Genomic DNA, 25610 nt, shown 5'->3' with positions numbered 1-25610 from the left:
CGCTGCAATCAATCATATTATTTCATGTTTCCTGCTGTACCCCGGCTGGCGTGGACCGGGCGGCCTGAATTCGATGCTATCGAGGTACCAAGGAGCTCATGCTAGTATATCCTTCTTACAAACACACGGCGTCACAGGGTGACTGGAGAGGTCGCGGAAAAGTTCATACCCGACTGTCAAATCACCAAGTTCCAGGGAGACATCATACTAATCAGAACGTGAGCCCGAGCGGATTGGCAGCAGCAGTAGGATTACCTTGCACCTTTGGTCGATTTGCTGCCGTCGCTGTCGGCTTTGGTGCAGAAGCCGTGTTGGGCTTGACAGGAGTCACCTTCTTGACCGAGGAAGGCTGCTTCATGTTGCCATCGTCTGCTGGCTTCCGCCTCATGGCTCCCGGGTTGGGTGTCGTGGGTGATTTGGTCGCGCCGGCGGCTTTGCTAGCACCATTTCCCTGTTTGTGTTGCCTCATGGCTCCAGGATTGGGGACCGTGCTTGTCTTCACCGCTGACTGCACGGGCTTGCGGGGAGCAGAAGCGACCTTCTTAGCAGGGGTGGCAACAGCTGTCGCCTTGTGGGCTGCATCGGATAGCTTTGGACCAGGAGCTGGCAAGGCCTTCATGGGGGTTCCTCCCTCGATTTTCTTCTGAGGTGCTGGCGTCTTGTTCGTCGTCATCAACGTCTTGGAAGGAGACGACTTTGGTGTTGTCACTGGTTGCCGATAGATTTGAGGACTGGTGACCTGTCTCCTCCCGCCCGTCTTGCCTGCACTTAACCCCAGAGGATTGCTTGCAGTTGCTGCCCTGGGTCCTGCAGCTTGTGTCCAATCCATGACGCCATTTCCATAGTCCTTGACTCCATCCCCATATCTGCGAATTGTGGAATTGATTGACTCTCCTACTCCATTGATGCTGTTGCCCACCGCATTGACCGCGCCCCCGGCGAATGCCCCGGCACTCGCCACCGTGCTGGATACGGTGGGAGCAAGTGCTTCACTGACCTTCCCCAAAACCCACTGGGTTGCCATTCTTTATGACGCCGGGTTGGCTGAAGGGGTGGCAGGAGTGGTTGACTTTCTGGGACCAAGCTTCGGAGGCTTTCGTCTAGGCTTCTCTTCAGCGCCCGAAGCAGAGCCGTTCACACTTCCAGCGACCTCGGCCTTCTTGGTGCTGGGAAGTGCCTGTTCTTGTGTCTGTTGCGGCCTTTGGGGGTGTACGGGTTGACGAAGGGTGGTCAACTTCTGTCTCGGTGGTGGCCTGGGAGTCCCAGCAGGATCCTCAACCACGGGCTTCGGTGGTAGCTTGGGAGCAGTGCGGACCTTCCACTCGGGTTTGGCCTTGGGAGCGGTTTGTCCTCGGGTGGCTGTGATGTTGATAAAGTCCTTGTCAAAGAAGATATCGAAGGATACGTTAGGCATTGGGACCGGGATTGAATTCGCGTCTGCACCTGGATCAGGCCACAGACAAGACCATAAGCATATGTAGATAGATTAGGGAGAGGAGACAAATGGGATGAGATATCAAGAAGAGGGCTAGACTTTATTCTCAGTATGCTCCTTGCAGAGCTTTTCCATTGATCGACACCAGGGACATACGAGGAATGATATGGACCAAAGTCTGGACAAGTTGGTCCCCCCCCCCCCCTTCCTCCCCCCCAAAAGACCCTCACAGATCCTCAGAGATGCTCCCACACAAACGTCATCTTGAGCTGCTCACCAGCGGCTTGATTGGAGAGTCGCCGCACCGCCACCCAGTGCCACAAGGGTCTTTATCCTGCTTTTCCTTGCTTTTGGCAGTTTTGGCAACCTCCTGGCACCACTGAAGCACTCAATCCTTGTCAGAAGATGCAAATCTGGACCGCCATGACTAGGATGTGCTCTCCGAAACAATCCCCTTGATCATTGATGCCGCCCAAAAAGAACGATGAGCCCAGAAATTGCCGCAGCGGGCAGCCTTTCCATTTGCTGGCATCGTCGCACCAGTCGTCCTCCTCCCCAATGCTGACGGTAGAGATCGAGACAGCAGCTGGTGGCAGTGGTGGTGGGTGAACGCCTCAACTGAATGCAGAACCGACCAACGGTGCTTTGAGAACACAGCCGGGTGATAGCAAACAGTTCCCCAATGGCGATCCCTCCTGCTTGAAAACCCAATATGGACCCTTTGTACGTCAGGGTGGCGCTCCTCCAGCATTCCTAGCCTTCTCGTACATTATTCGGCATACAATAATACTGCGCCGATGCTGTGGCTGTTCGAGTGGTAACAACAATAGTTAGGAGTGTGAAGAGACGAATCCATTGTCTGTGACAATCACGGTCGACCATCAATGGCTCAATCCAGAGCACCCGCGCTTGAGCCTGCAGCGGGTTTCTCGCTGGAGTCGAAAACCGAGCGGCCTGATCGCGTGCCGCTTGCAAAGGGTGAATTCTCCGTCGCATCCAGAGCGTTGGCTCTGTCGACCTATTTCCTGTCGGGAGCTTTGGCTATCAATATCTCTCAATTCCTGGGAGCTCCGTTGCGAGCGATCAACGAGGACTGGTACAATGCATGGATCGCTTTCACCAAGCAGTCCTTCGGGCTGCTCACCATGACCCTGACCCAGACATTCGCGCCCACAAAGGTTATCGTCTCCGGCGACAAAACGGTGCGAGGACAGCTCTTGAAGTCCACCGATGGAGATCTGATTTTGGATTTCCCCGAACGGCTTGTTCTCATTGCGAACCACCAAATCTATACCGATTGGCTTTACCTGTGGTGGATAGCCTACTGCAATGGTATGCATGGCCGCCTCTATATTATTCTGAAGGAGTCGCTTCGGAAGATTCCTGTTTTCGGATGGGGCATGCAGTTGTATCAATTCATCTTCTTGAAGCGCAATTGGGAACAGGACAAGCCGAATATGGCGAGCGCCCTGCAAAGACTCAACAAGCCGACAGATCCAATGTGGCTTCTCCTCTTTCCAGAAGGGACCAACCTTGCTCGCAGCACACGCGAACGAAGCGCTGCCTGGGCAAAGAAGAACAACATCCCAGACACCAGACACGTGCTTCTACCTCGGAGCACCGGCCTGCAATTCTGTCTCGGGGAATTGAAGGACACTGTAGACTACCTGTACGACTGTACTGTAGTCTACGAAGGTGTACCTCGTGGCCAGTACGCACAAGACATCTTCACTTTGAGAGCGGGCTATTTGGAAGGCCGACCTCCGAAATCCGTCAGCATGCATTGGCGTCGGTTCGCCGTCAAAGACATCCCAATCCACAACGATAGAGCATTTGACCTCTGGCTCAGAGCTCGCTGGCGGGAAAAGGACGTCATGATTGAAGAGTACTACCAGACCGGCAAACTCCCAGCTGACTATGGCGCCACGAAATACAAATCGGGCAAAGTCCTTCGGGGATGCGGACACATGGAGGTCCCTATTCGTGCAAGTCATTGGTACGAATTTCTCCAGATTTTTGCACCGATGGGGATTCTGGCAATGATACTGTACATCTTCTACGGCGACCTCCCGAAGCGGTTTTGGAAGAGCATTAACAAACAAGCCCTTCAAGCAGGAACAGAAGACATCAAAAATGCCGGTATACAAGCTGGCAAGGGGATCCAATCTGCATCTTCTGCCTTGGGTGACTTGACATTGGACTCATTCTTTGAACCAGGTAAGCAGGAGGAGACGTTCGCAGCTGGTGCAGTGGCTGTACAAAAGCTCCTGAACTCGCCCCAAGCACAAACTCTCCTCAACAGAGCCGACTTCATCCACGCATTCTTGTCCGACCCACAGAAGATGGTGCAGGACACCATCACAGACAAACAGCAGAATTTCATGCAACAATTGGCCCAAGAAGAAGCCAAGACGCAACAAGGAAGACAGGTTCCTTCTCCTATGAGTCCGCTGAAACCTGTCACCAATACCACGGCCAAAGGCGATTTCTGGAACCAGATTGAAGCAGAAGAAAAAAGCAGACATGGTTCCGTCATCTCAGCCGCCCCGGAAAAGGGTACATTCTGGAATGATTTGGAGTCCGAAGAGAGAAGCAGACGTGGGTCTGTTATATCCGTTCCGACAGCATCCAGTTCCAGACAATCAAAGGGCACATTCTGGCAGGATCTGAAGGCTGCAGAGGAGAACAAGGCAAAAAATACCCTGCCCACGACGAAGAAGCTGCCCCTGACACAGAGCGGAGGCAGGAATTTTGTTCCTCCGAAGGCAAATTTCTGGGATGCAATGAAAGCAGAGGAGAATAGTCGGTATGGGACAGTGACGACGCTGTCCAGCAATGCGTCCACAGCTGTTGCGTCTACGAATTCGACACCGTTGAAGACATTAACAGATTCGCGCTTGAAGCCTGGGTTGGCGAAAGCTCCAGCAAAGGACCAGCCAATTCCAGGTAAGAAACTGCCTTCGGCGAACCAAGCGCTAAAGACAACGAATGGGCAGAAGACAAGTCCGACCACGACACCTGTAAGAAAGTGAGTACTGGTGTATCTGCGCCTTCGATAACGAAGAAAACAGGGACTACGACCTCAACAGCGAACACGACCAAGAAGCCCACGTTCTCAGCTTCTCCGAAACCAGCACCACTGAAACCTGCCGCAGCAACAGTACCAGGAGTCTCGAAGAACAAACCAAGCTCAAACACTCCTTCGAAAGCAACTCCTCTCAAACCATCTTCCACCGTCCCCAAGACTCCTAAACAGAAGATATCATCAACGGCTTCTTCTTCAACGAACCCGCTCTCCACGAAGAAACGCAAGATCAACGCCAACGCCAGCACGAACAACATTATTTCCCCTTCCAAGAATAAAACCAACACCTCCGCGGGGGGAGCAACAGCGCCGGGGCCAAAAAAGCTCAACATGCAAACCACAACAGGCGCAAAGCCCACAAAACCCTCAACAGCCACGAGGAAACCTGTAGGAACAGCCGGGTCGAAAGCAACAACTGCAATAACAACAGCAACTGCAGCTGCACCGCCAAAGACCAGCACCTCCGGTAATACCGTGACAGGCGGAAAGAACAAGACGGGAAACAATGGTCCGGGCCCGCCGAAGCTGAAGAGTTGACGAGGCGCGTTCAGAACGGGCAAGAATTTCGCTGAAAGGAAGGGAAAGTGGGTTGAACGGGTTCGACGACTTCAAGAGCACTCGGAGTTGCTAACAGTCACGCTGTTGAAGAGGTGCCGCATGCATTTGCTGCTGCTGTATACCATGTACCTTGATCCTTCGTCTACCATGTCATGTCTTGTCGTGATACGCTACAGCCATGATGTATATTGGTGCTTTGTACTACATAGGATACCCAGAGTTTCACGTTGCATTTGCGCATGTCAGGAATGTCTTGTCGCGCAACAATGAAAGCATTATCAGACAGGCTGTTTTGTGTGTCCAAGCTCCTCTGTAGAGTTTGCCAGCCTTGCGATATAGACCTCATCAGGCCACTAGGCGGTCTAGATGAACTGAACGACAGCCCGAGCATTCTGCACCTCCGAGCGACGCTTCTGCCCTTTGTGTTTCGCCGTAGCGTGAAAAAGGCCTGCGTTCGATCAGCGTGACCAGGCCTGTGTCACTAAGGGGCGTCTCTTGCATGGCACCAATTCATATCCCACATTGATATTCCCCATTTCAATATCACTTCTCTTCTCGCATTGCTGCCGCCTCTAGCTCACCTGTGAAGCAAGGCTGGGTGACAGTAGTGGCCACGTGCCTGGACAGCCTCGTGGAAACAAACGCGCCAGCGCGAAGGGGCGTTGGTGGTGAATAGGGAAAATCCGCTCCCGTCACTCACCTGTCCATAAATATCTTCGATCGTTGAAGAGCCTGACATCTTACCCTCCTCTTGTCCATACTCTGCATAGCTTGCATATTCATAAATATCGTCAGCTGCTTGCCGTCCTGGAGCTTCGAGAAACCGTTTCCCACTGTCAAAGGTACCGGCGACATCTCCATCTTGACCTGAGTGGACAGCCAACCAACCTCGTTAAAGATGGCCTCGACAAAAGCAACATCAACTTCCAATGGTTGGAGCTTCCCTTGAACATCACGCCACACCTTTCGGGTCATATCTAACAAACCTTCAGGAACCAAGTCTTCGTGTGCTGCGTCCTTGAATTCTGCGCAACTCAAACGGTGAGTTCTGACACCAGCCCCAAATATTCACAGGCAGCCTATCGATCTGTACCTCATCCAACACAGAGAGCTGACAATTGATACCAAATGCAGTCTCCTTGCCGGGCCCACCGTCACGATCCTCTTCAGGAACAAAACTGACACCGATGGTGATGACGTCCGTGTCGTGTATGAAGACTTCCCAAAGAATGTCGCTACTGCCTTTTCAACCAAGTGGGAGGCTGAGTTGTCCCCTACCGAAGGGGTGGTTGGCAACATTAAGAATAGCACCCATCAGACCATCGTCGTCAGCGGTGCGGACGGTGACACATGGCGGAAGATCCTCGACTGGATGATCCGATGTTGCCAGGGCTTTGGCTATGCCCAGGTTCCGAATCGAAAGTTAAAACCATATGCGTACCAATTCTTCATCCACGAATGCGCTGCGTCGATCGGATGCGATATCCTGAAGAAACGAGCAAGAAAAAGAATGGTGCTCTTGTCTGTCGAACAAATCCACTCAGAGGACGTTCGTGCTCTTTGGCTCGTTGAGCCCCCGAATGAGAAAATGAGAACCTTCCTCGTTGAGCACATCGCAATTCGATTCTGGGAGAAGCGACTCCGGGCCAAAAGCGCATTCTGGACGCTGCGCGAAGAGTTTTCCGACCTCCACGACAGAATCAATCTTTTCATCGCTGAGCTGAATGGTGGCCCAGCTGATGTTGCTCGTGGATACGGGCCAACAAGGCTAGAAACGCAAGGACACAAGAAGACGGCCCGCAATATCAGTGCTGTAAAGGTTGAAGAGCAGAGCAACGTGCAGAGACCAACAAATGCGAAGCGCGAGAACAAGACGGTTACCTTGAAGCCACACATTGTGCGGAAAGCGACCAGCAAAACGCCCGCTTATGCAAAGTTGGACCTGGCCTCGATCGGCGTCACGAGAGAGAAGTTCTGTGGTCCGAGATATTAGACGGCCGACGCTTGTTGGCATTGGCAAGCCCGACAAGGTCAAAACGTCGCCCATCGTTTACCACTGCTTGTCCACCTCTTCACCACAGGTGTTGTCGATAACCTGGGCAATGGTGGGTGCAAAGCAGTCCCCAAGTTTTCATGATGCGGCGCTCCCAGCTGGTTGCAGATTGTTGGAGGCAGGAGGGTACCCAGTACTGTGCTCTCCGTTCTTGTGGAGGAAAGTCAAGGAAGAGGTCAGTGGGACTGTGACGGCGAGTTCAGGGTGTCTGAGGCGCAAAGTGGCTGTGGTCAACATTCGCACAGGAACAGGTGTGAAAGAGGTGACATTCAACTGATGCCTCCTCTACAACGAAACTGCAACAGCATCATCTTTATGCCACGCGTATCGGCTATGATGGGAAGGACGCTGTACTCCTGCCTAGGCAGATATCAATGGCACTTCTTACAGCCACGCATGTACAAAGGATCCACGCATCATGTCGAGCCGTTTGCCGTGACACTGCAGGCACTGCATGGAAGGAAAAAGCATGAAGTCTAGAAGTGAAGGCAAAGCCCCTTGCAGGAGTCGGGACAGTTGGAACCCTCCTGGTCGGAATGGAGATGGACGCCACCAGCAACCCGCCTTGACTCTCGTAAGCTCCAGGGGCTGTCAAGGCCTAAATGGAGGTGAAACCAGCTAAAGTGATAGGCGCCGTAGGCTTAATGGACCACCTTTCTTTAACAGGACAAAGACGCTAGTGACGCCCCTCTTAGTGCCCACTAGCCTAAATGGACGTGCTCAAAGACCCACCATCTGCACCACCCCAGAGAGGTGGCCGGCTTGACAGGTGCTTGCAGGTGCCACCAGTGCCGCCAAGTGCCACACTCCTAATCCAGATGAAGATGCAGACAACTTTCATGCAGACGATATCAAAGTTTTTTTTTTGTTTGCTTGACCAAAGTGTTCCCCGTTGCATGCTTCGGCGCTTCCCCTTTCCTACGGTCCTCGAATGAGAGAGACAGAAGGCCATAGTTGCACACCTCAAATCACCGCCATCACCACCACAACGCACCTTCACCATCCATCCACCACCCTACGCCATCTTCACTCCCCGGTTATACCAGTAGCGGCTGCAGTCAACAACCGATCGGATCGTCGATTCCTGTGACCGCCGCCACTGCCCTTTCCACTACCCAGTACGGCACTCAAATCAGCCTAGGGGCAGGGAGGCGCCTCCCCCATAGCCAGAGGATCCCTGCAGCCTTCTTTATCTCCACGTTTGACGGATCCTTGCTCTCCAGATCAAAAACATTTCACCTCCATCCGGTATCTCAGACAGTCCCTCGTATTTCCTCCGCCCTTCCCACAGCTCGTGGTCGGCTGGCCGCCAATTCTAGGGCTCCTCAATTCTGTGTCAAGGTCAAAGGGAGGCCGCATCCTACGCTCCACTTCCAGTCTCCAGTGAAGACGGCACGGACACTGTCGGCGAGGGTGAAGAATGCCCGTGCAGATTTGACAGAAAATAAATCTTTTGGGGGAAAAGCAAACTGCAGTAAAATTTCCGATAGCCAAATCCCTTCTGACCAGCCAGTCTCTGATGCCGGTATCAAGACCCATTGAACATCCGCGGGTGAGCTGATGGCAACCTCGAGCTAAAAAAAAAGAAAAAAAAAAAAAGAATGCCGTCGACGCCAGAAATCCCCGAGTCGTCTCGACCACTTGCAGATTACTTCTGGATTGCCGGCCTAGACAGCCAACAGGTTGTAGACGCTTTCTCTCAACCACGATGGTCTCACGATCACATCGACGCTAATGGAGTTGACTTTGCCATCAAAGAAGAGGTCCCTGCCGACAATGAACAGTCATCAATTCTCCAGTCTCCGCGCGTCTCGGTCAGCCATTCCAGACGTGACTCCTACCAGAGACTTTCACAGCTCTCCGATGAAGCCAGGGAGACTATTCAGAGTCTCGAAGAGGCAACCAGGCCCCGCAGCAACCGGAGTAGTCTCACTATCCGGGCTGCTGTTCCTGCCGCCGATGCTCGAATGTCCTCGATGATATCAGAGGCAGATTTTGAGAAAGCGATGAGCAAGTTCGCCACCGACCGAGACGCCTTCTATCTGGATTTGACATTCCATCCGACCGAAAATACCAAACCAGCTCGATCCAAGTCGCGCCCCAAAACTCAGAAGATCATTGCCCAGGATGAGTCAACCCCGGTGCCCAACCGCAATTTTGGAAGCATCCGCAGACATCTTTCTTTCAAAGACATGTCTAGCACGAAACGCCAACCATCTATGGCTCGAAGGACATCAACGCGCACCTCTCGCAGGATGAGCAGTTACAATTCGGTCGTCCCGAGCCCCGAGACCTTCCACAGCTCTCCTGATCAGTATCCCCTGACGCGGAAATTCGAACCTGTATTGCTGGAGAGATATCCTCGACCTACCGCTTGCGACAAAGCGCAGAGTAGGGGACCATTTCCGGACTATGTGCCCATGTTCGCGTTCCCAAATGATATCAAAATTGTGGCGGCGGAGACCAAACCGAAGTCCATCTGGCACGAATTCTCCATGACTGCAGCGGACAACTCGAGACTTACCGCGGTAGCAGTCATAATATGGATCCCTGTGAACCGCGATCTTGCCATCGACTTAGAAAAGAGATGTGAGCAATGGAGAAAAGCTCATATGTCGGAGGCAGAGAGGGAAATGGCAACGTCTCTCGCTGAGAGATTGGCGGCGGAGAGTGCAAAACTGTCTAGGTTGCTCACCCAACTCCCTCAACTTCGCCCAGATTCAGCGGAAAGAGAAGCCTTGGAGGAGGAGATTGGCACAGTCGAGGAGAAAATTGCTGTCATGTCTGACATGCTCAGACCATTACGACACAGTTCAGAATCGGATATCCAGGGGCTTGCCGGTGGCGAAACGCGCTTCTGGATCCCAAGAGCTTATGGTATTTTGGGAAAGGACAAGGCCATGGCCAACTTCTGGAGGCAGTGGCTTCGAGCGGTGGTTGTCCCAATGACTGATGGAGGGGTTTTGCGGGTGCCCGCCAGCTCTCCTAAAGTTGGCATGTGGCAGCCATTGGAGAGATACGTGGCAGCGCTGTGCCTCGAGGCACCCAGTCCCCTATCGTCCAAAACCCAAGTCCAGATCTCGATACGGGAACTCCAACTATATGCGAAGAAAGAGGCGGCAAATGAACTCCCGGGCAGCCGGACGACCGATCTGTACCCTCTCTTCCGAGCCCTCACGATTCCCAATATCATCCTTCTCTTGGAATACGTCTTGTCCGAATCCAGGATCATTCTCCTTTCAACTCATGTCGCGATGCTGCAACTAGTCAGTAAAGCTATTTTGGAACTTATTTGGCCCTTTGAATGGACGGGAATTTACATCCCAGTGCTGCCATCGCGCTTGGTCCAAGCACTGGATGCGCCTTGTCCTTATATCTGCGGCATCGATCGTAATTACGAGAAATACGACCTTCCTGATGATGATTATGTTTTGGTCGACTTGGATAAGAATGAGTTGTACAGTACAGCACCGCCGCCATTTCTACCGAAGCAGCAGCGGAGAAAGTTGATGTCTCTGCTTTATCAAGCTGCACCACTACATCAAAATTTTGGAGTGACTCCGGGACCACCTGCGTATGCAGTGGAGACATACCCGTATAATGGCTTCTCTGCAGAAGTCGAGTCTGCCTTCACCGCGGTGGCCAAATCCACGAATCTAGACAAACTTGCGAACCTCAGCTCCACTACGTTCGGTCCGCAAGCCGCTACGGACACCATTCAACGGGCCCCTCTGTTGAACGTTTTCCTTGCTTCAACCCCAACAAGAGGGAAGAGCACTGATCGTCCGAGAACATCATCGACTGCCCGACACTCTACATTCACAGATTCAGAGGGCCAGTCCCCCATCACCCCTAACTTCCCGCTGACGCCAGGTTCTGGTCCGTCGCGGACCGATTCGGGATACGCTCTTCAGACTTCTCTCAAGGAGAAGAGATCTGGTCATTTCGATTCATTGTCAAAAAGAAGTTTCTCTGGATCTAGCCATATGATTCGCAAAGCTAGCCTTCCGTTTGTGAAACACAGCGCGACTCCCTCTTCTAGCACGACGCTTTCGGACAATCGAAATGGGTCAATGTACGCGCCCTCTACATATGCGCAGTCAACGCTAGCGGCCTCTACAATCATGCCCGGAGCGAATACACAAGCCGTACGGAATGGTGAAGGTACATATTGGTCTGAAGGTCATTGTCTGCAATGGAGAGCAGCGGATGGTCCGTCCACGTGTCTTCTCTGTGACGACAAGGCTACTGATGGATACTACCGATGTTCGGGTTGTGGTTTTGTCATTCACGATCGCTGCGTCCATAACATTACCGTTGTCTGCTCTGCGACCTTCTACCCTGACCAGATCCGCGCCGCGTTTGTGAGATGTATGGCCAGCTTGATGTACACCTACCGGAAATCCATGCAACCCGCACCCCCACAGAAAAAGAAGCTCGGAGCCGTGTACTCTTTCGACAATGACGCTTTCACCAGAAGTCTAACTCCTGATCATGCAGCCTACATGAGAATGCTGCAACAAACTCAAGCTTGGAATGAGTTTATCATGGATCGTGAAGAGAAAAGATCAGGTCCCTCGATAGCCCTCTTTGACGCCATAATCATGGCAAAACGTCGCCGTGCAGGATTACGATCGAGTCTCCCCAATCTCAGTCTCAATCGGAAAAGCTTCATGGCGTGGTCACCCTCTGTGAGCATGCAGACCGACTTCCTTTCGGATCTATCTCAGCATCAGTGGCGGATTGTCCCAGTGCCCTCTAGTTCTGATCGGCCGGAGTTGAGCAGTGCGGCGAAGGGACGCGACTATCACACCATCATCACACGAACGCCGGCGAAGCTGGAAGATGGATTGTTCAAGCAAGATGAAAAGGTTCCAGATTTGCCTACCATTCCCAAGAGATCGAGAATCAGCATTCTAACCGGCAAAATGAACGGTCTGGGCATGCACGCCCCCTGAAGGCTTGGCTTTCAAAAGGCTTCAATCCCATCAACTTTTCCAACATAAACATGGTTATCAGATCCAAGGCTCGCCAAAAGGAAGCTCTTACACAGCTTTCCGTCGAGTCAGGAGGTTGCCGGTACTCAGGGAGCCACGCTCTCCCATCGCGGTTCGCCATTGGATTGCAAGTTGGCCCAGGACCGTCCTGCCATCACGTTTCATGCTATTCTTGAGTTCCTCCAACCCTTCGGCGACACCTTGTTCCTGTTCGACCAGAAAGGCTACTTGTATAACATCTCGCGGCTTCAGCGACGGGTATTCCACAGCAACATCGTTATTCTGTTCAGCATCCCAGTTCAATGAAGTGGATTTAAACGGCGGCCTCGACTGGAGTTTGGTGTCTTGCAGCATAATAGCCGCGTCTGATACGTTCTCTAGCTGCGCCTCCAAAACATAGCGAAGTAATGTCGCCCTGCCGTACGGGCCATGTGTCTTATCAGACACTTGGACAGCTTTCAGCTCGGTCGTTTTGGTCCGTACACTCAAACAAGGCTGGGCGAGGAACTGATACAACTTTCGAAACGATCGAACTCTTCCACCGGTCGCTTGACCGTCACCTGATATGGTCTCGGTGTAGGTGACATTGACGGCGAGCACGTGGTTGCCTTCCTCCTTGAGGTCGAAGCGAATGATTCTTTGCAAGGCGCTTCCGGGGCCACTTTGACTCGGCCTATTTTCCGATGCATCATCAGCCGCATGGAGTTCTAGCGGCACCGCTTGAGATGGTGTTTGCATCTCTGCCAAGATCCTCGTTCCAGACACTGTTTTGGTTGTCTGTCCTGAGGGGAGTTCATTGTTGGCGCACAGGGCGCAGGAGAAAGTCTCGCCGACATGGGCGGAGCCGAAGGAAGGCGGCAAACCCAGGCTGGTGGACAAAATGAAGCTCTGGTCGGTGGCTTGGGACGGATATGCTAATGAGGCTGTATGAGGTATCTTTGTGTCATTTTCGCGGGGGAGAGGGTGTTGTTGTGCCAGCGAGGGTGGGGAGAGTCTACGGAACAGAGGTATTAACTAATTGAAGCTATTTGCCTATTGTATTTCCCAGCAAAGCGTGTAGCCAGCCACAGACGGACTCACCTTAGCACTAGATAATTTTGGCCAGTGTGTTAGTAAAGGCAGACAAAATAGTGATTTTGTAATAGCAAAACGAAGCGTGAGCAGGAAACATATTATGTCCATACCTTTGAGCGATATTGAATGAGGCTCTTTGGGGAAGTTCCCGGTATCAGCACGCGGCCTAGCCATGAGCTCGATTCGACAGCCGGGGCGTGCCTTGGGCCTGCTGATAGATGCGAGAAAATGGCTGGCCAAATCAAAAACAATACGATGGAAAAGAGACACAACGCCCCAGTAGGATACCTACAGCTTGGCACTGATAAGTAGAGGAGAGGACGAGGACGAGGACGAGGACGAAGATGGGATGACAGAAAAAGGGAAAGAAACGCCTTCTAACTATTCTTGACCTAGTATTGGAGATGGGCAAGATGGGCAAGATGGGGAATAGAATGTGGGTTGGAAAAAGCTCGATCAATCGCGTCAGACGATGAGAATTACAACGTAGGTACAGTACCTTGTACCCAGTTCTCGACGAGCGGTACAACCTACCAGTACAACCAACCGCAAGGTCCTCCACTCACTCACTCACTCAGTCACCACCCTCGACCACCTGTTGGCCGAATTCAAGTTCTCCGTCCTGAGTACGCAATACCGGTGCATTCGTTTGTGCTGGAGAATACCTCCAAGGCGCTCGAGGCGCTCTTCTTGTGGATACTCTCTATGGTCAGACGCGCAGCTTGTAGATGCGCCCCAGCCTCACGACTTCCGCAACATTCTAGAAGACCAGCCTAGTCTGCACGCTGCGTTCAGTTTTCCAGCAGCTATTCTCTATAGGTACGTCTTGCACTCCATATTCTCCGTAACCCCTTCCCGACGACGAGGTACAGCCAGAAGAAATCAATGTCTATTCCAGACTGGTTGGCCCCGCGGGTTCCGTCCGGTATGCCTTCGAATATCCGTAACTCAAAGGCCGGACATGAGACCACGCGGTATTACTCCTGGCGAGGCCTTGCCGAGTTCTCAAGTCATGCAACTCATTGCAAACTTGTCAACATCTTTGAGAGAATGATTTAGCCAACTTGGGAAATGGTTGACCCTTGCCCAGGAGGGCAATGTCTTTCCACCATGGTTGTTGTGGTGGGGGAGGCCAGTTTTGGCCCCGTCACAGTCTTGATAAGGCTACGAGTAAGGCCTGCCTAGCCCCCCTAATCCGCCTCAAACACGTCAGCTAGCTCAATGGTTGCTACCCCCGTTGGTGCCGTTTACAATGGACTTATTACTGGCCGCCTGGAAGTCATGGGGGCTGTTGGAAAAACACCAACCACCAGACTACAAGAGAATGCCCAGCTCTTTGCTCAGTTTCTTACCTCCATCGCGCCAGGGTTTGAAAAGTTACTCTCCCGCTCCTAACCACCAGCCTCTGTGTGTGGGACATCATGGCAGCTTCACGGCAGCCCCAGACGGCGGCTGCACTCTCGCCGGCGGAGATGGAGCTCAAGCTATTGTGGCAGGACGCCGAAGTTGATTTCAGGCAAATGACAAGAAGGAGCTTGAGGACGGACCAAGAAAAGAGACTAGAGGATGTCCTGGCCGAGCTCGATAGGAAGTATCGACCCCCGGAATCCGAGGCTGGCAAAGAAGACTCAGCCAAAACCAAGGCTAAGATCCGCGCCACTGTCGGAAAAGTCCTCAGCTGCATTCAATTGTTGGGCGGCTTAGCTGCGCAAGGTGCATCGATTGTGTTTGGACCTGCCACCCTCTGCTTCAACGCCATCTCGTTTCTGATCGACGTCCCCGGCAAGATCGCCGAGGTTTACGAAGGCGTGGGAAGCTTGTTCGAGGAGATTTCGCACTCACTCGTGCTGTTCAAGATCTATGAGAACTATACTAAGCTTGACCCCGACTTGAGAGACGGCACGCACAAGCTGATGATGTCCATTGTGAGAATCTGTGGGCTTTCTATCAAAATGTGAGACTGTTCAAGCGAAAATGTCGTGCCGGTGGAAAACATGCTTGCATGTTTACAGTTGTGACCTCTACCCCTTCAACTGACCCTGTCGCCTTCGCTCCTTGCTGACTCTTGGCTAGTATCGAGGGCGGAGTTTTGCATCACATAAAGATCGGAGCAAAAATCACTTTCCTGAACGATGACTCGGGCGTGAAGAGCGAACTTGCCAAGTTCAAAGCTCTGATTGAAAAGCAAAGTCGTGTTACCGAAGCCATCACCCTTCAGCATGTGCTGAGCAGCGAAGACAAGATCGTCCAGGTTCTCAATGCCCAGTATGAGAGTGCGGAGAAACTCGCCAACCTGGAGACGAACATGAGCATCGTGGTGGCAGACGTAAGCGATCGTAAGATGCACATGATTCTCTCGGAGCGACTTGACGCCATGAGCAGAATGTTGTCGACCACAACGGCATCGGCTCAAGAGGCCAGGAAAGCGATGCTCACCATGAGAGACAATCTCCTCACCGGAAGTGCACAATGGCTCCTGGATCATGAAGACTACAAGGAATGGAAGACTTCGGAAGCCGAGACGATCCCATTGCTCCTGCTTTCGGGGGATACAAATACCGGCAAGTCTTTTCTGCTGGCAGCCATAGAAGAAGACTTCCGCAAGACTAGCACTGACGTCTCCATTGCGTATTACGGGTTCACGAAGCGCGAAGCAAAAAGTGCAAGAGACAAGCACAAGGAGGACGTGGTGACGGCATTGAAGTCCATGTGCCTGCAGCTGGCTGGCCAACACAAGCAATATGCCACAGAAATGGCTGGCCTCAAAGATGATTTCAAACCACCCGAGATGGGCAAAGAGAAAGAGCTTTGGGAAAAGCTCTGGTGGGACAAACTGCAATTCTCGAGATACCCCCAGACGAGGGAGACGGCAAACTTCGTCCTGATGTTTGATGGCCTGGAAGACTTGTCTGACAGCAACTGTGCTAAACTCCTTAGGATGCTCAAAACAGTTCGAGACGAAAGCCGCTCCCCGACCAAAGCCATTCGGCAGCATATTCGCGTCGTTGCGACTGCCCAACCGAAGGTATTCAAGGATAGTCCCATCACTCCCATCGAAATTGCTGACCACAACTTACCCGACGTCAAAATGTACATCGAAGACGAGCTCAGGAAGGATGAAATCCTTCAAGGCCAGCATGTGGAGATGTTGGATCTCCTCAAAGCGATTCGAGAAACGCTTCCGGACGTGGCCATGGGTTCCTTTGCTGTCGTACAACAAAAACTCGAAAGAGTTCGAGAAGCTGTGGATTCTGACGCATACCTGGATGACGTGCAGACGATCTTGGACGAGAATCCTGCCGACGATTTGGGGAAGCTGGCGCGGAAGGTTATCAAGGACTTGAACGTGACACTGAAGCCCCACGACATTGACCAGTTGAACGAGCTCCTCCATTGGTGTATATTCGGTTATGAATACTTCTCAGTTGACCAGTTGAGGGCCACCATTTTCTTGAACTCTGGGAAGGCTTCGTTGCAACCTTTTGAACGAAAGCTGAAAGAAAAGTACGCGAGAATCCTCCATGTCATCGATGGTCGAGTGGAGGTAGATTATGACATCGAGGACTTGTTTCGAACCCAGGACAGCTCCGTATCCGGGCCTGTGACTGCACCAGACTCGGACAACCCTCGCATAACGATGACGATATCGATCAACCAGGCAGATCTACGCACCGTTCAGCAGTTTTTCTGGGATCTCTCCGACAAATTGAGAACTGGGAGATTCGACTTTTCCGCCGACAAATCGAGCCTTGATGGCAAGGGCGTCATCCGAACCGACGAAATCCGCGCAAGTTACTACATCGCCGACCAACTTTTGAAGCTTTTGAACGACGAGCCTCATGAGAAAACCCAATGTCTTGTCTTATACGCATTAAAATACCTTACGCACCACCTACAAAAGGTCAAAGAATTTCTAGATCAGGGGAAATTAGGAGCATCGGAACGGAGGATCATCGCAAAGAGACTTGTGGATCTCCTTAGTGACGTGGAGGGAATCGAGAAGTTCTGGGCCGCAAGCAATGTGTTATCCTTGACTTGGATCGAGCCTGACGAAGTGGAAACAGTCCGAGGTTTGCTCAAGGATGAAAAGACCCTTGATGTCCTCCAGCCAAAAGAGCGACGGTGGGTTAGAGTCCATACCGCAGAATCCGAGGGCAAAGCAGGTATCTATAAACCTATTTCACTCATGGTAGCCAGGCACTGGCTGCGAGATCGTTCTTGGAAGGTGTTTCCTGCTTACTACTGGATTCAGAAATATATCGATTTGGTGAGTCGCGCTTCCTGTTCCTAAATCTTAGGGGGTCTCTGACGAAAGCAGCAAAACTCGAAGGACGAAGAGGCCGACAAAGGGAATGGTGAAGAAGGTGACGCAAATGGCGACGAGAATAACGACGAGGCTGGCTCCAATGGAAATTCAGAGCAGGAACCCGAACCTCGATCCGACGCCGATGAAATTGTATCTGCTGCGACCTGGGTACAGCAATCATTGTCCCTCAAAGATGAAGACCTGGATGCCTTATGGTATGACCGCCTCGGGGAGACTTGCTATGAGGCGGACGAGTTTCAGGCCGCAAAAGAATTTTATGAAAAAGCCAAAGGACTTCCCAACTGTCAGTGGACTGCAAACCAAGGCTGGGCTCTTGCGGTATACAAATTAAGCCAAGCTCAAGACGATAACCAAGCCCAGCAGAAGGAGCTCAAAGAGTCCGCTTGCAACGAAATGGAGATAGCCCTCACCCACCTTCGGTCAACATCAAAAATCCCTGATTCGGGGGATGACAATAAGAAGGCTCTTATCGAAGGCTTGAAGAAACAGGCCTCGTGGCATGAGGAACTTACTTCAACAGATCGCGCTTTTGCACTCTACGAAGAGGCACTCGAGGTGGATCCTGGGGAACATGAAATTCGCTGCGACCTGCTCAAAGCTCTCTATGCGAACAACAGGGAAGCAGACGCGAGGAACATGCTTCTGCGGATGATGAACCAGCGAGGAAATCCCGCCGAGCTCGACCTTTTCTCGGCCTTACTTCTGCATCTGACCGAGAGTGAGTGGTACTCTGCAGCTATCCAACCGATTGACATTATCCTCGCCTTGGCTCGCACAGACGAGACTCTCAACAGTCAGACATTGGAAGCATTGCAAACGGCCCTTCGGGACGCCAGAAAGAGCAACCTCACAGTCAGTGAAGGAATGCTTCTGCTGTATGAAGGCACTGTCCTTGCACGTGGTTCCACAGACGATGCTCGTATTCAGCAGGCCATCCGCTGTTGGGAAGACTGCCAGTCCCTCTATCTTTCATCTCGCTACGACCTAGTTGCTACTCAGGCTCTCGCGTCGCGCTTTTTGACGCAGCACTACTTTCATCAAGCCGTGAAGGAGGGAATTACGACGGTAGAACGGGAGGAGCATGTAGGCAAACTCCTCAGACTGAAGCGCCTTTCAAACAGCTGGATCCACAGCTTTCGCCCTAATTCCTTCCTGGCCTCTTACTATGTTCAACAGAACCAGCTAGAGGAAGCACGGCAGCTATTCATGGAAGACATGGTGGCCGCGATGGAGATACTTTCGGACAGCGATCCGGAGAATGATTCTTATGGGTACAGGTATCTAGCCAACATCCTCATGCATACTGGAGACGACCTCAACGCGCTCAGTGCGTGGTCTTTGCTCGGGCCGTACGGCCTGTTCAAGAGTCCCGAAGAGGTGCCCTCAAACGGCGAAGACCAGGATGGTACGCCAAAAGAGAACGGTGTGTCTGAGGCTAAGTATGACGAGCTGGCAGAAAACGGGATCCCTGAAGAGGAAGACAACCTCCAACCTTCCGCCCCTGAACAGGCTGAGCACAAGGAAAAGACCGACACTCGTGACGGTCCCCTAGGTTACACTTGTGACGGTCTTTGTAACCATCTATGTGAGTCTCGAAGCAGACCTACGCTATTTTTTTGCGGAGCAGCGTTTCAAGAGCTCCATCTTTGCTGATACAGGTCGTTTGGTGCTAACGAGAAGTTAGGGCGTTATGCAGACAATTTCTACACCTGCCGGTATTGCCCGGACACGCAATTTACGCCTGACTGCTTCGAGAAGTTGAAGGCCAATAAGCTCGAACCCTATATCTGCCACCCGGATCACAGCTGGCTTCATGTGCCAGCGTGGAGCGACAAAGAAGCGCTCGAGATCGGCCCAGGCAAGGTCCGGGTGCATGGCGAGCTGCTGGATGGCGTGAGGGTGGGCGGGGAGATTGTGGATACACAGCAATGGCTTGACGAGATTCGCGAGATATGGAAGGTGCCAAAGAAGGAGGACGTGCCAATCATTGCTGAGCCTGTTTTGACACCAAATGGGTCGAGCAAGTGAATAAGGTGAACAAGGTGAACCAGCGAAGGCTCGATGGGATGAGGCTCGAGAAATGAGAATTTGAGGCTGAAGGCCGAACACGCTGCCGGTTTAAGGACGTGAAGTCTTGGCAAGGATGTTGCTTAAAGCAGCGGCAGACGCTTGGTTGCTGGGTTACATTCCTTCCAAACAAAACGCGTCACGACTCGATCCGCAAAGTAAGACCAGGACTTCACCAAATATCAGCATACAAGAACCCCTCTTAACGAACAATTATTGAAAGTTTCAGATATATATCGGCATCCCGTAACCATGCGCATGACTCGTGCAGCTCTGCGAGCCCAGGCTCAAGAGGAGCCGCAACTCATTTACGAAGATGCCGACGCGAATAATAATTCCCTGCAGGATGATTGCGCCGACGCCAACGCGAATCAGGATCTTGTTCGGCCCCCATTGAAGGACATCACCACCGAAATCAACCCTCCGACCACTGACAACCCATTTGCAGACGAGCAGACTGAGGCTGCTGCTATGCAGAAAGCTAAGAGCAGGAAAAAAAATCGAAAGACCAAGAATGACAAGGTTGAAGACGAGCCTAGCAAGGGGGGAAAATTGGACGAGCCCAAGGAACTTCTATTCGAGGACGCGAAGGACAGCAACCTGAGTCAATCCACTGAGCGCAAATGCAGTGCCCAGGACGCACCTATCACTGTTTCTGTAGAGCAAGCTGCTGTCGGCGACAAAGTTACAGTAGAGGCAGTGGACGCGACCCTTGAAGAGCAGGGCGCAGTCGACTCAACTTCTACCCCTCGACACAGTCACAGCGGACCTCCAAAGACACCCAAATTCGACCCATTTGTCCATAAAGTCATGGAAGGAGTAATTTTATCTGCTCAAGACACGGTCGAAGATTCCTTTGTGGAAAAGATCACATCGAGGACCCCTGGCAGATTGCAGATACTTTTGGAGGAAACCAAACTGTCAGATTCCTACGTCGACCAGATCAGATCGCGAACGCCACGAATCGAAGATTCTGTGGAAGCGATTGATGCTTTGGAAGATGCGATTGAGAAGATCGCCGAGACATTGCCTGCGTTGGACGAATTGAAGATTGAATCGCCTGTGAAACTGCGAAAGACTACTCCAGCCAGAATCAACCTCCGCCCACATACACCTCCACCAACAGATCCTCGGAAAAAGACGACGGGTAGACATCCTGCACAAACATCCCGGCGTCCGGCCCAGAAGGCTGGAACAACTTCCGCGCCTGCAGAGCGCCCGAAATTGAGTTCCACCCGCGCATCTTCTACCAATTCGATAGTCAAAGGATCTGTTATTACAAAACCGGTTAAGCGACCGATCATTGACGGCCACAAGTCCAGGGAGTCTTCTGCTCAGGCTTCAGCGCCGCCACTTTCGTTCTCAAACTCTCCAGTTAAGAAACTTGCCACCACCACCACCACCACCAAGAAGCAGGTCGCTGGTGGCGCACTGTCCACCAGCAGGCCTGGATTTATACCTGCCAAGTCCAACAAATCACCCACTAGACCGAAATTTTCTCTACCAGGAGATGCCGTTGCGGCAAAACTCAAAGCGCAGAGAGAAGAGCGAATGAAGCGTGAGGAAGAAACTGGCAATGACAAGAAGGTCTTCAAAGCTAGACCTGTGCCGGCTAAGATATCTCGTCCCAGTGTTGTCCCACGAGAGAACAAAGCTAGCCAAGCGAGAATGAGCATCTACGCCACTGGCGGAAATAAGGAGAACGTGGAGCCCAAACCTACCGCCGCGTCTCAGCCAGAAACACGCCCTCCATCGCATGATGCAAAACCCAAAACATCGGAAACAGCAAAGGTAAAAGCGAGCGTCCGTCGGACAGCAGCCTCTGCCACCCCTGCTAAACCACGCCCCTCAAGTATTCACCTTGCCGCGGGTCAGAAGTCCACAATCACCAAAGAAGATGTGGCCCAGCAGAGAGCGAAGGGTAAGGAGGTCTTTGAACGATCGAAAGCCGAAATGGAGCGTCTGGACAAGGAGAGGAGGGAGAAGGAAGATGCGGCCCGCAAGGCCAGGGCGGAGGCGGCAGAGAGGGGAAGACAGGCGAGCCGAGAGTGGGCAGAGAAGCAGAAGAAGAAGATCGCCGCTAAGATTCTGGCTGCGAAGGAGAAGGAGATGGCCAGTAGTGCCGAGAGTGTGGCAAGTCCCAGGCAGGTGATTGCTGTGGCGTCTGTTTCATCATGAACATCCTCTCTCTCTCTCTCTCTCTCACACACACACACACACACCCACACACTTGACTGATTTTGGGCGACAAAGATTTCCGAGCCTGGGATGTGGTGCTTCAATTACAAGGTCTTGTTCTTCAGCGAAGGAGTTGGTACGGACAAAACTTGTTTTATGTTTGAGCTTGGAGGGACTAGCGAGCAAGTCACTCAATCAGACGACACTTGTTGTTCAAACCCGGCAAAGGGTGGCAAGGTCGAGCGTGCCGTAGGGTCAAATCCAAACCTCCTTCATTGAAAGTCACCTTCGTTTCAGGTCCCCCTCCACAGCAAGCATGTACGTGTCCATCATCTCATCTCATCTCCATCTCCATGTGTGCGTGAGCGGTTGGATTGTTTTCACCCACCATCTTCCGCCTTGGGTTGCACGGGTATCCTGACCAACGGCACTGGAAGTTCTTGCTCTGGCTCTGGTTCTTGATCTTGTCCTTGCGTTTGCTTTGATTTCCCCACCATCTCCACATCCACATCCCGGTCCGACACAGTCTCGACATCAGGCGCAGGAGGGGGCTTTGGAACCTTCATCGCCGCCATGCGAATGACGTGCAGCACGTTCTCCCAGTTCGCCAGCACCAGCGCCACCGCCTGCGCCCCGTCTCTCAGGCTTCCCAGTTTCTTCTCTAGCAGCTCCAATTGCGACGTCAAGTGTGCGCTGAGGTCGCACAGTTGGCGCAGGTTCTCCAGCTCTGCGCGTTTGCTGGCAATCCGCGCCTGCAGGTGGGATTGGGCGGGTAGTGTACTGGAGCGCAGCGTCGAGGACGTGTTGCTGCTGGCAGAGGTAGAAGGGTAGTTGTCCGTGGGACGCGGGCCGTACGACATTTTTTCTTGTACAACGGGTTTGTTGTGGTAGCGGGTGGGGAAATGGAGGAATATCGCATATAAGGAGGTAATAGCTTGCAGTGACAGAGGGACCAGGGATGCTGACTCCTGTTCTTGCGAAGCCTTCGCTCCTCACCTCGTGTGTTGTCGTGTAGCCTTGCCTTCTTGTACTGGATTGAAGCACATGCGGGATGATTGTATCGCGAAATTCCCTAGTTCGAGAGGGCGCGTGATCCATTGGACAAGAGCCGTGCCAAGTCGGCAGCTAAACCCAAAATGGCACGTTGTTTTGACAGCGCCGCTTTTGGTCATCCCGACCACCAAACCCCCGAGGCCCTTGACACCACGCTGCACTTCATTCTATCACCTATATTGCGTCGCTACAGGGGATGCACTCTATGCCTGCGATCAAATTCTAGACGGAACCGGCAATCTGGGTTCCCCACGACCGTCCAAAGAGACAACAGCAACGTCCGAGTCGCATGGTACGAAAACCGACTGTGCCATGGCGAAACTCAACGACCCTCCCAATCCCCCTGTGGAAAGTTTTGAATCCCGTAAGTCTACACTTCTCCAGAAGCTGAGCTGAATTGGGGGTCTACTCTACCTCGGTGTTAGGAAAGACTGACGATGTGTGCAGTGAAGCGTCGCTTCATCCGCCAAAACCGCGAAATCGCCCGCGTCAATTCGTCGCAGTCGCAACGCATCCGCAACCTGGAGACGGAAATCTCCCGTCTCGTCGCAGAGAATATATCCCTGAGGGAACAGGCCATTGCCGCGCAGGCCGAGGCGGAGCGATGGCGCGCGACGAGTTCCGTGAACGCTGAAATTCTGGATATGAGGGACAGACTGAACAGGAAAATGGCGGAGGTGTCCGAGCTGCTTATTGAGATGGGGAATCTACCTGAGAAAGCGGCCAGGGAGGGAAGGCGGAAAAGCAGGCTTGTCAGGTCGACCATGAGCGCCACTACAGAACAGGAGTGGAGGAGTAGACAGTCCATCAGAGAAGCACTGGCTCAAGAGAGAAGTGATCCATACGATGGACGATTGCCTGCTATTCAAGAAGACAAGCTGTACCCCCGACGGACGCTGGAGACTGCTGAGATGACGGCCTTGCGAGAAGAGGCAGCTATGCAACAAGCGTCCGACTCGCCGGAACTCGGGCCTCCGCCAGTCGCCCATTTTGATGTCGTTTCGGACCCCCTTGGATTGGACTCTGCACGGACGTCCGAGGACGAGAACGGCGGCGAGGAAGTCATGCAATTGCCGTCGCTTTTGGAGAGGAGGCGGAAGCGTCGAACCAGCACTCTCATCCACGACCTGCCTACAGAAGAGACTTCAGGACCAGATGCGCCGTCAACAAGGCCAAACCCGCAGTTATTAAAGTCAGGCGCAAAGAGGAAACTGGATGTCTCTGAGCTCGAGGACCCTACTCCTCAGCAGCCCTTGAACGAGAATGACGACTTTGTCTTCCACCGTCGGCAAGAGATCTGGAACAACGCCACTGTGAACAGCAAAAAGACGTCTAGATTTACGAGGCCACCAGGACGAGACTCTGGAGATGCGACGGACTTTGTGAAGCAATCGAGCCCTCAAAAGCCTGCAAGCGGTACTAGGAAGATTCTGGCGCCCAAGAGTACCAACTCGCCTGCGAAGAGAAGGCTGCAAGTCTCAGAAAAGCTCAAAGATGATCGAGATCCGCAGCAAAAGCACCCGATCATTAAACCAACACGGCAGAAAGACCCTCCGGCACATGTGGTCATTGAATGCCCTGTTGAGGCGTCGAATGATCATGAGGAGAAGGAAATTCCACCGAAGACTCCAGCTGTAGAAGCCGGCGACATCCTCTCCCCTATCTCCACAGAGCCATCCTCTCGAACATCCCACCAGACGAAAGAGGCGGCAGTCTTGAACTCGGTGGAGGACGTGCTCAGTGGGAGTATAGGACGGGGATCTCGCCGTTCAAGACCGCAAATCAGCTATGCTGAGCCTAACCTGAGGGATAAGATGAGAAGGCCCGGCAAGGGATTGGTGGGAGCGGTAGAAGGTATTGAGAAGCAAAAGGAAAATGCGTCGAGTGCAAGAGGTACAAGTATGGAGCGGGGGAAATCTGAAGACGTTAAAGTCAAGCAGGAGAACGACACCGATGGCGAGGATCGGGGATGGAAGGACTTGGTCATGCCGACCTCGACGTCTCGCAAGAAGGAGGAGCCAATGAGCCCTTTGAGGGGGAAAGAGAGGAAGGAGAAAGGAGATGATGAGACCAGGAAGACGGCCAAACAACCGAAACCCAACGCTGCAGACGGGCTTGAGAAGGCTGTGGATCGATTAAGTATTTTCGATCATCCGGCCTCTTCTCCAATCGAAGATTCAAAGGAGACGTGGGCAGACGCAGAAGGCCAGAAATTGTCGAGGAGTTCAGCAGCAGTGAGACGAAAAGCCTCATCGAGCGCGTTAGCTACGGGCAGGAGGCATTCTATGCAGCCTGCCTCGTCTTCAGGGGATTCAACTGGCCTCTCTTCTGCTTCCCGCCATCTCTCTCTGGATCCATCAAAGTCGAACACACAACAACCGGTTCCACGACCGAGTTCTGCGGCAAGTCTGCGTGGGGACGCGGCCTCCACCGGCATAGCTTCGGCAGCGAAGGATCTCAAACGCTCGCACAGCGTCAGTTCGAACTCGAAAGATAAAGAGCTGGCCGTCCCCGGTGCCGAATCGGGACTCAACGTGAGTGCGAGGGTGGAAAGGGCTCTGAACCGACGGCGGAGTATGATGGTATAGCAACTTTGATGTTGGCCGCTCTGGTGGCATGATTGGTGTTTCCCTGTTTCGCCCAACGTTTCTTCGCTGACCTCGAGGTCGAGTTGTTGGATCTTCTCGTTGCTGGAGGACTTGGACGACATCACTGATGTGAGACGCCAATCTCAAACTTTCCTATGCCCGTCCTGCTCCTCCTTTGAATCTTGCCTCTTAATT

General features: G+C 52.6%; 10 protein-coding genes across 10 annotated transcripts; 6 read left to right on the top strand and 4 right to left on the bottom strand.

Annotated features, from left to right (window-relative positions):
* Nucleotides 1–211: 211 nt before the first annotated feature.
* A1O5_12070 (uncharacterized protein) lies at nt 212–1024 on the bottom strand (the record flags this gene model as incomplete). The annotated part of the gene is made up of 1 exon (XM_007752639.1): nt 212–1024. One exon carries the CDS (start codon nt 1022–1024, stop codon nt 212–214), a length of 813 nt encoding a protein of 270 aa, XP_007750829.1.
* Nucleotides 1025–1027: 3 nt separating this feature from the next.
* Nucleotides 1028–1414, bottom strand: A1O5_12069 (uncharacterized protein; the record flags this gene model as incomplete). Its single annotated transcript, XM_007752638.1, has 1 exon — nt 1028–1414. The coding sequence occupies one exon, from the start codon at nt 1412–1414 to the stop codon at nt 1028–1030; it is 387 nt and encodes a 128-aa protein (XP_007750828.1).
* Nucleotides 1415–2319: 905 nt separating this feature from the next.
* A1O5_12068 (uncharacterized protein) lies at nt 2320–4467 on the top strand (the record flags this gene model as incomplete). Its single annotated transcript, XM_007752637.1, has 1 exon — nt 2320–4467. The coding sequence occupies one exon, from the start codon at nt 2320–2322 to the stop codon at nt 4465–4467; it is 2148 nt and encodes a 715-aa protein (XP_007750827.1).
* Nucleotides 4468–5976: 1509 nt separating this feature from the next.
* A1O5_12067 (uncharacterized protein) lies at nt 5977–7071 on the top strand (the record flags this gene model as incomplete). The annotated part of the gene is made up of 3 exons (XM_007752636.1): nt 5977–6010; nt 6071–6119; nt 6213–7071. 3 exons carry the CDS (start codon nt 5977–5979, stop codon nt 7069–7071), a joined length of 942 nt encoding a protein of 313 aa, XP_007750826.1.
* Nucleotides 7072–8732: 1661 nt separating this feature from the next.
* On the top strand, nt 8733–12089 carry A1O5_12066 (uncharacterized protein; the record flags this gene model as incomplete). The annotated part of the gene is made up of 1 exon (XM_007752635.1): nt 8733–12089. The coding sequence occupies one exon, from the start codon at nt 8733–8735 to the stop codon at nt 12087–12089; it is 3357 nt and encodes a 1118-aa protein (XP_007750825.1).
* An 87-nt stretch (nt 12090–12176) lies between these two features.
* A1O5_12065 (uncharacterized protein) lies at nt 12177–13376 on the bottom strand (the record flags this gene model as incomplete). The annotated part of the gene is made up of 2 exons (XM_007752634.1): nt 12177–13051; nt 13313–13376. The coding sequence occupies 2 exons, from the start codon at nt 13374–13376 to the stop codon at nt 12177–12179; spliced, it is 939 nt and encodes a 312-aa protein (XP_007750824.1).
* A 1247-nt stretch (nt 13377–14623) lies between these two features.
* On the top strand, nt 14624–19557 carry A1O5_12064 (uncharacterized protein; the record flags this gene model as incomplete). The annotated part of the gene is made up of 4 exons (XM_007752633.1): nt 14624–15156; nt 15276–17469; nt 17521–19114; nt 19214–19557. The coding sequence occupies 4 exons, from the start codon at nt 14624–14626 to the stop codon at nt 19555–19557; spliced, it is 4665 nt and encodes a 1554-aa protein (XP_007750823.1).
* A 291-nt stretch (nt 19558–19848) lies between these two features.
* On the top strand, nt 19849–21774 carry A1O5_12063 (uncharacterized protein; the record flags this gene model as incomplete). Its single annotated transcript, XM_007752632.1, has 1 exon — nt 19849–21774. The coding sequence occupies one exon, from the start codon at nt 19849–19851 to the stop codon at nt 21772–21774; it is 1926 nt and encodes a 641-aa protein (XP_007750822.1).
* Nucleotides 21775–22154: 380 nt separating this feature from the next.
* On the bottom strand, nt 22155–22634 carry A1O5_12062 (uncharacterized protein; the record flags this gene model as incomplete). The annotated part of the gene is made up of 1 exon (XM_007752631.1): nt 22155–22634. One exon carries the CDS (start codon nt 22632–22634, stop codon nt 22155–22157), a length of 480 nt encoding a protein of 159 aa, XP_007750821.1.
* Nucleotides 22635–23139: 505 nt separating this feature from the next.
* On the top strand, nt 23140–25415 carry A1O5_12061 (uncharacterized protein; the record flags this gene model as incomplete). The annotated part of the gene is made up of 2 exons (XM_007752630.1): nt 23140–23191; nt 23275–25415. The coding sequence occupies 2 exons, from the start codon at nt 23140–23142 to the stop codon at nt 25413–25415; spliced, it is 2193 nt and encodes a 730-aa protein (XP_007750820.1).
* Between the last annotated feature and the right edge of the window lie 195 nt (nt 25416–25610).

Source organism: Cladophialophora psammophila (genome assembly GCF_000585535.1).
Source record: "Cladophialophora psammophila CBS 110553 chromosome Unknown aczJe-supercont1.31, whole genome shotgun sequence".
In the NCBI taxonomy this organism is placed as follows: Eukaryota; Fungi; Ascomycota; class Eurotiomycetes; order Chaetothyriales; family Herpotrichiellaceae; genus Cladophialophora; species Cladophialophora psammophila.
Note: the sequence above shows the minus strand (reverse complement) of the source record. Positions and strands in the feature narration are given on the sequence as shown.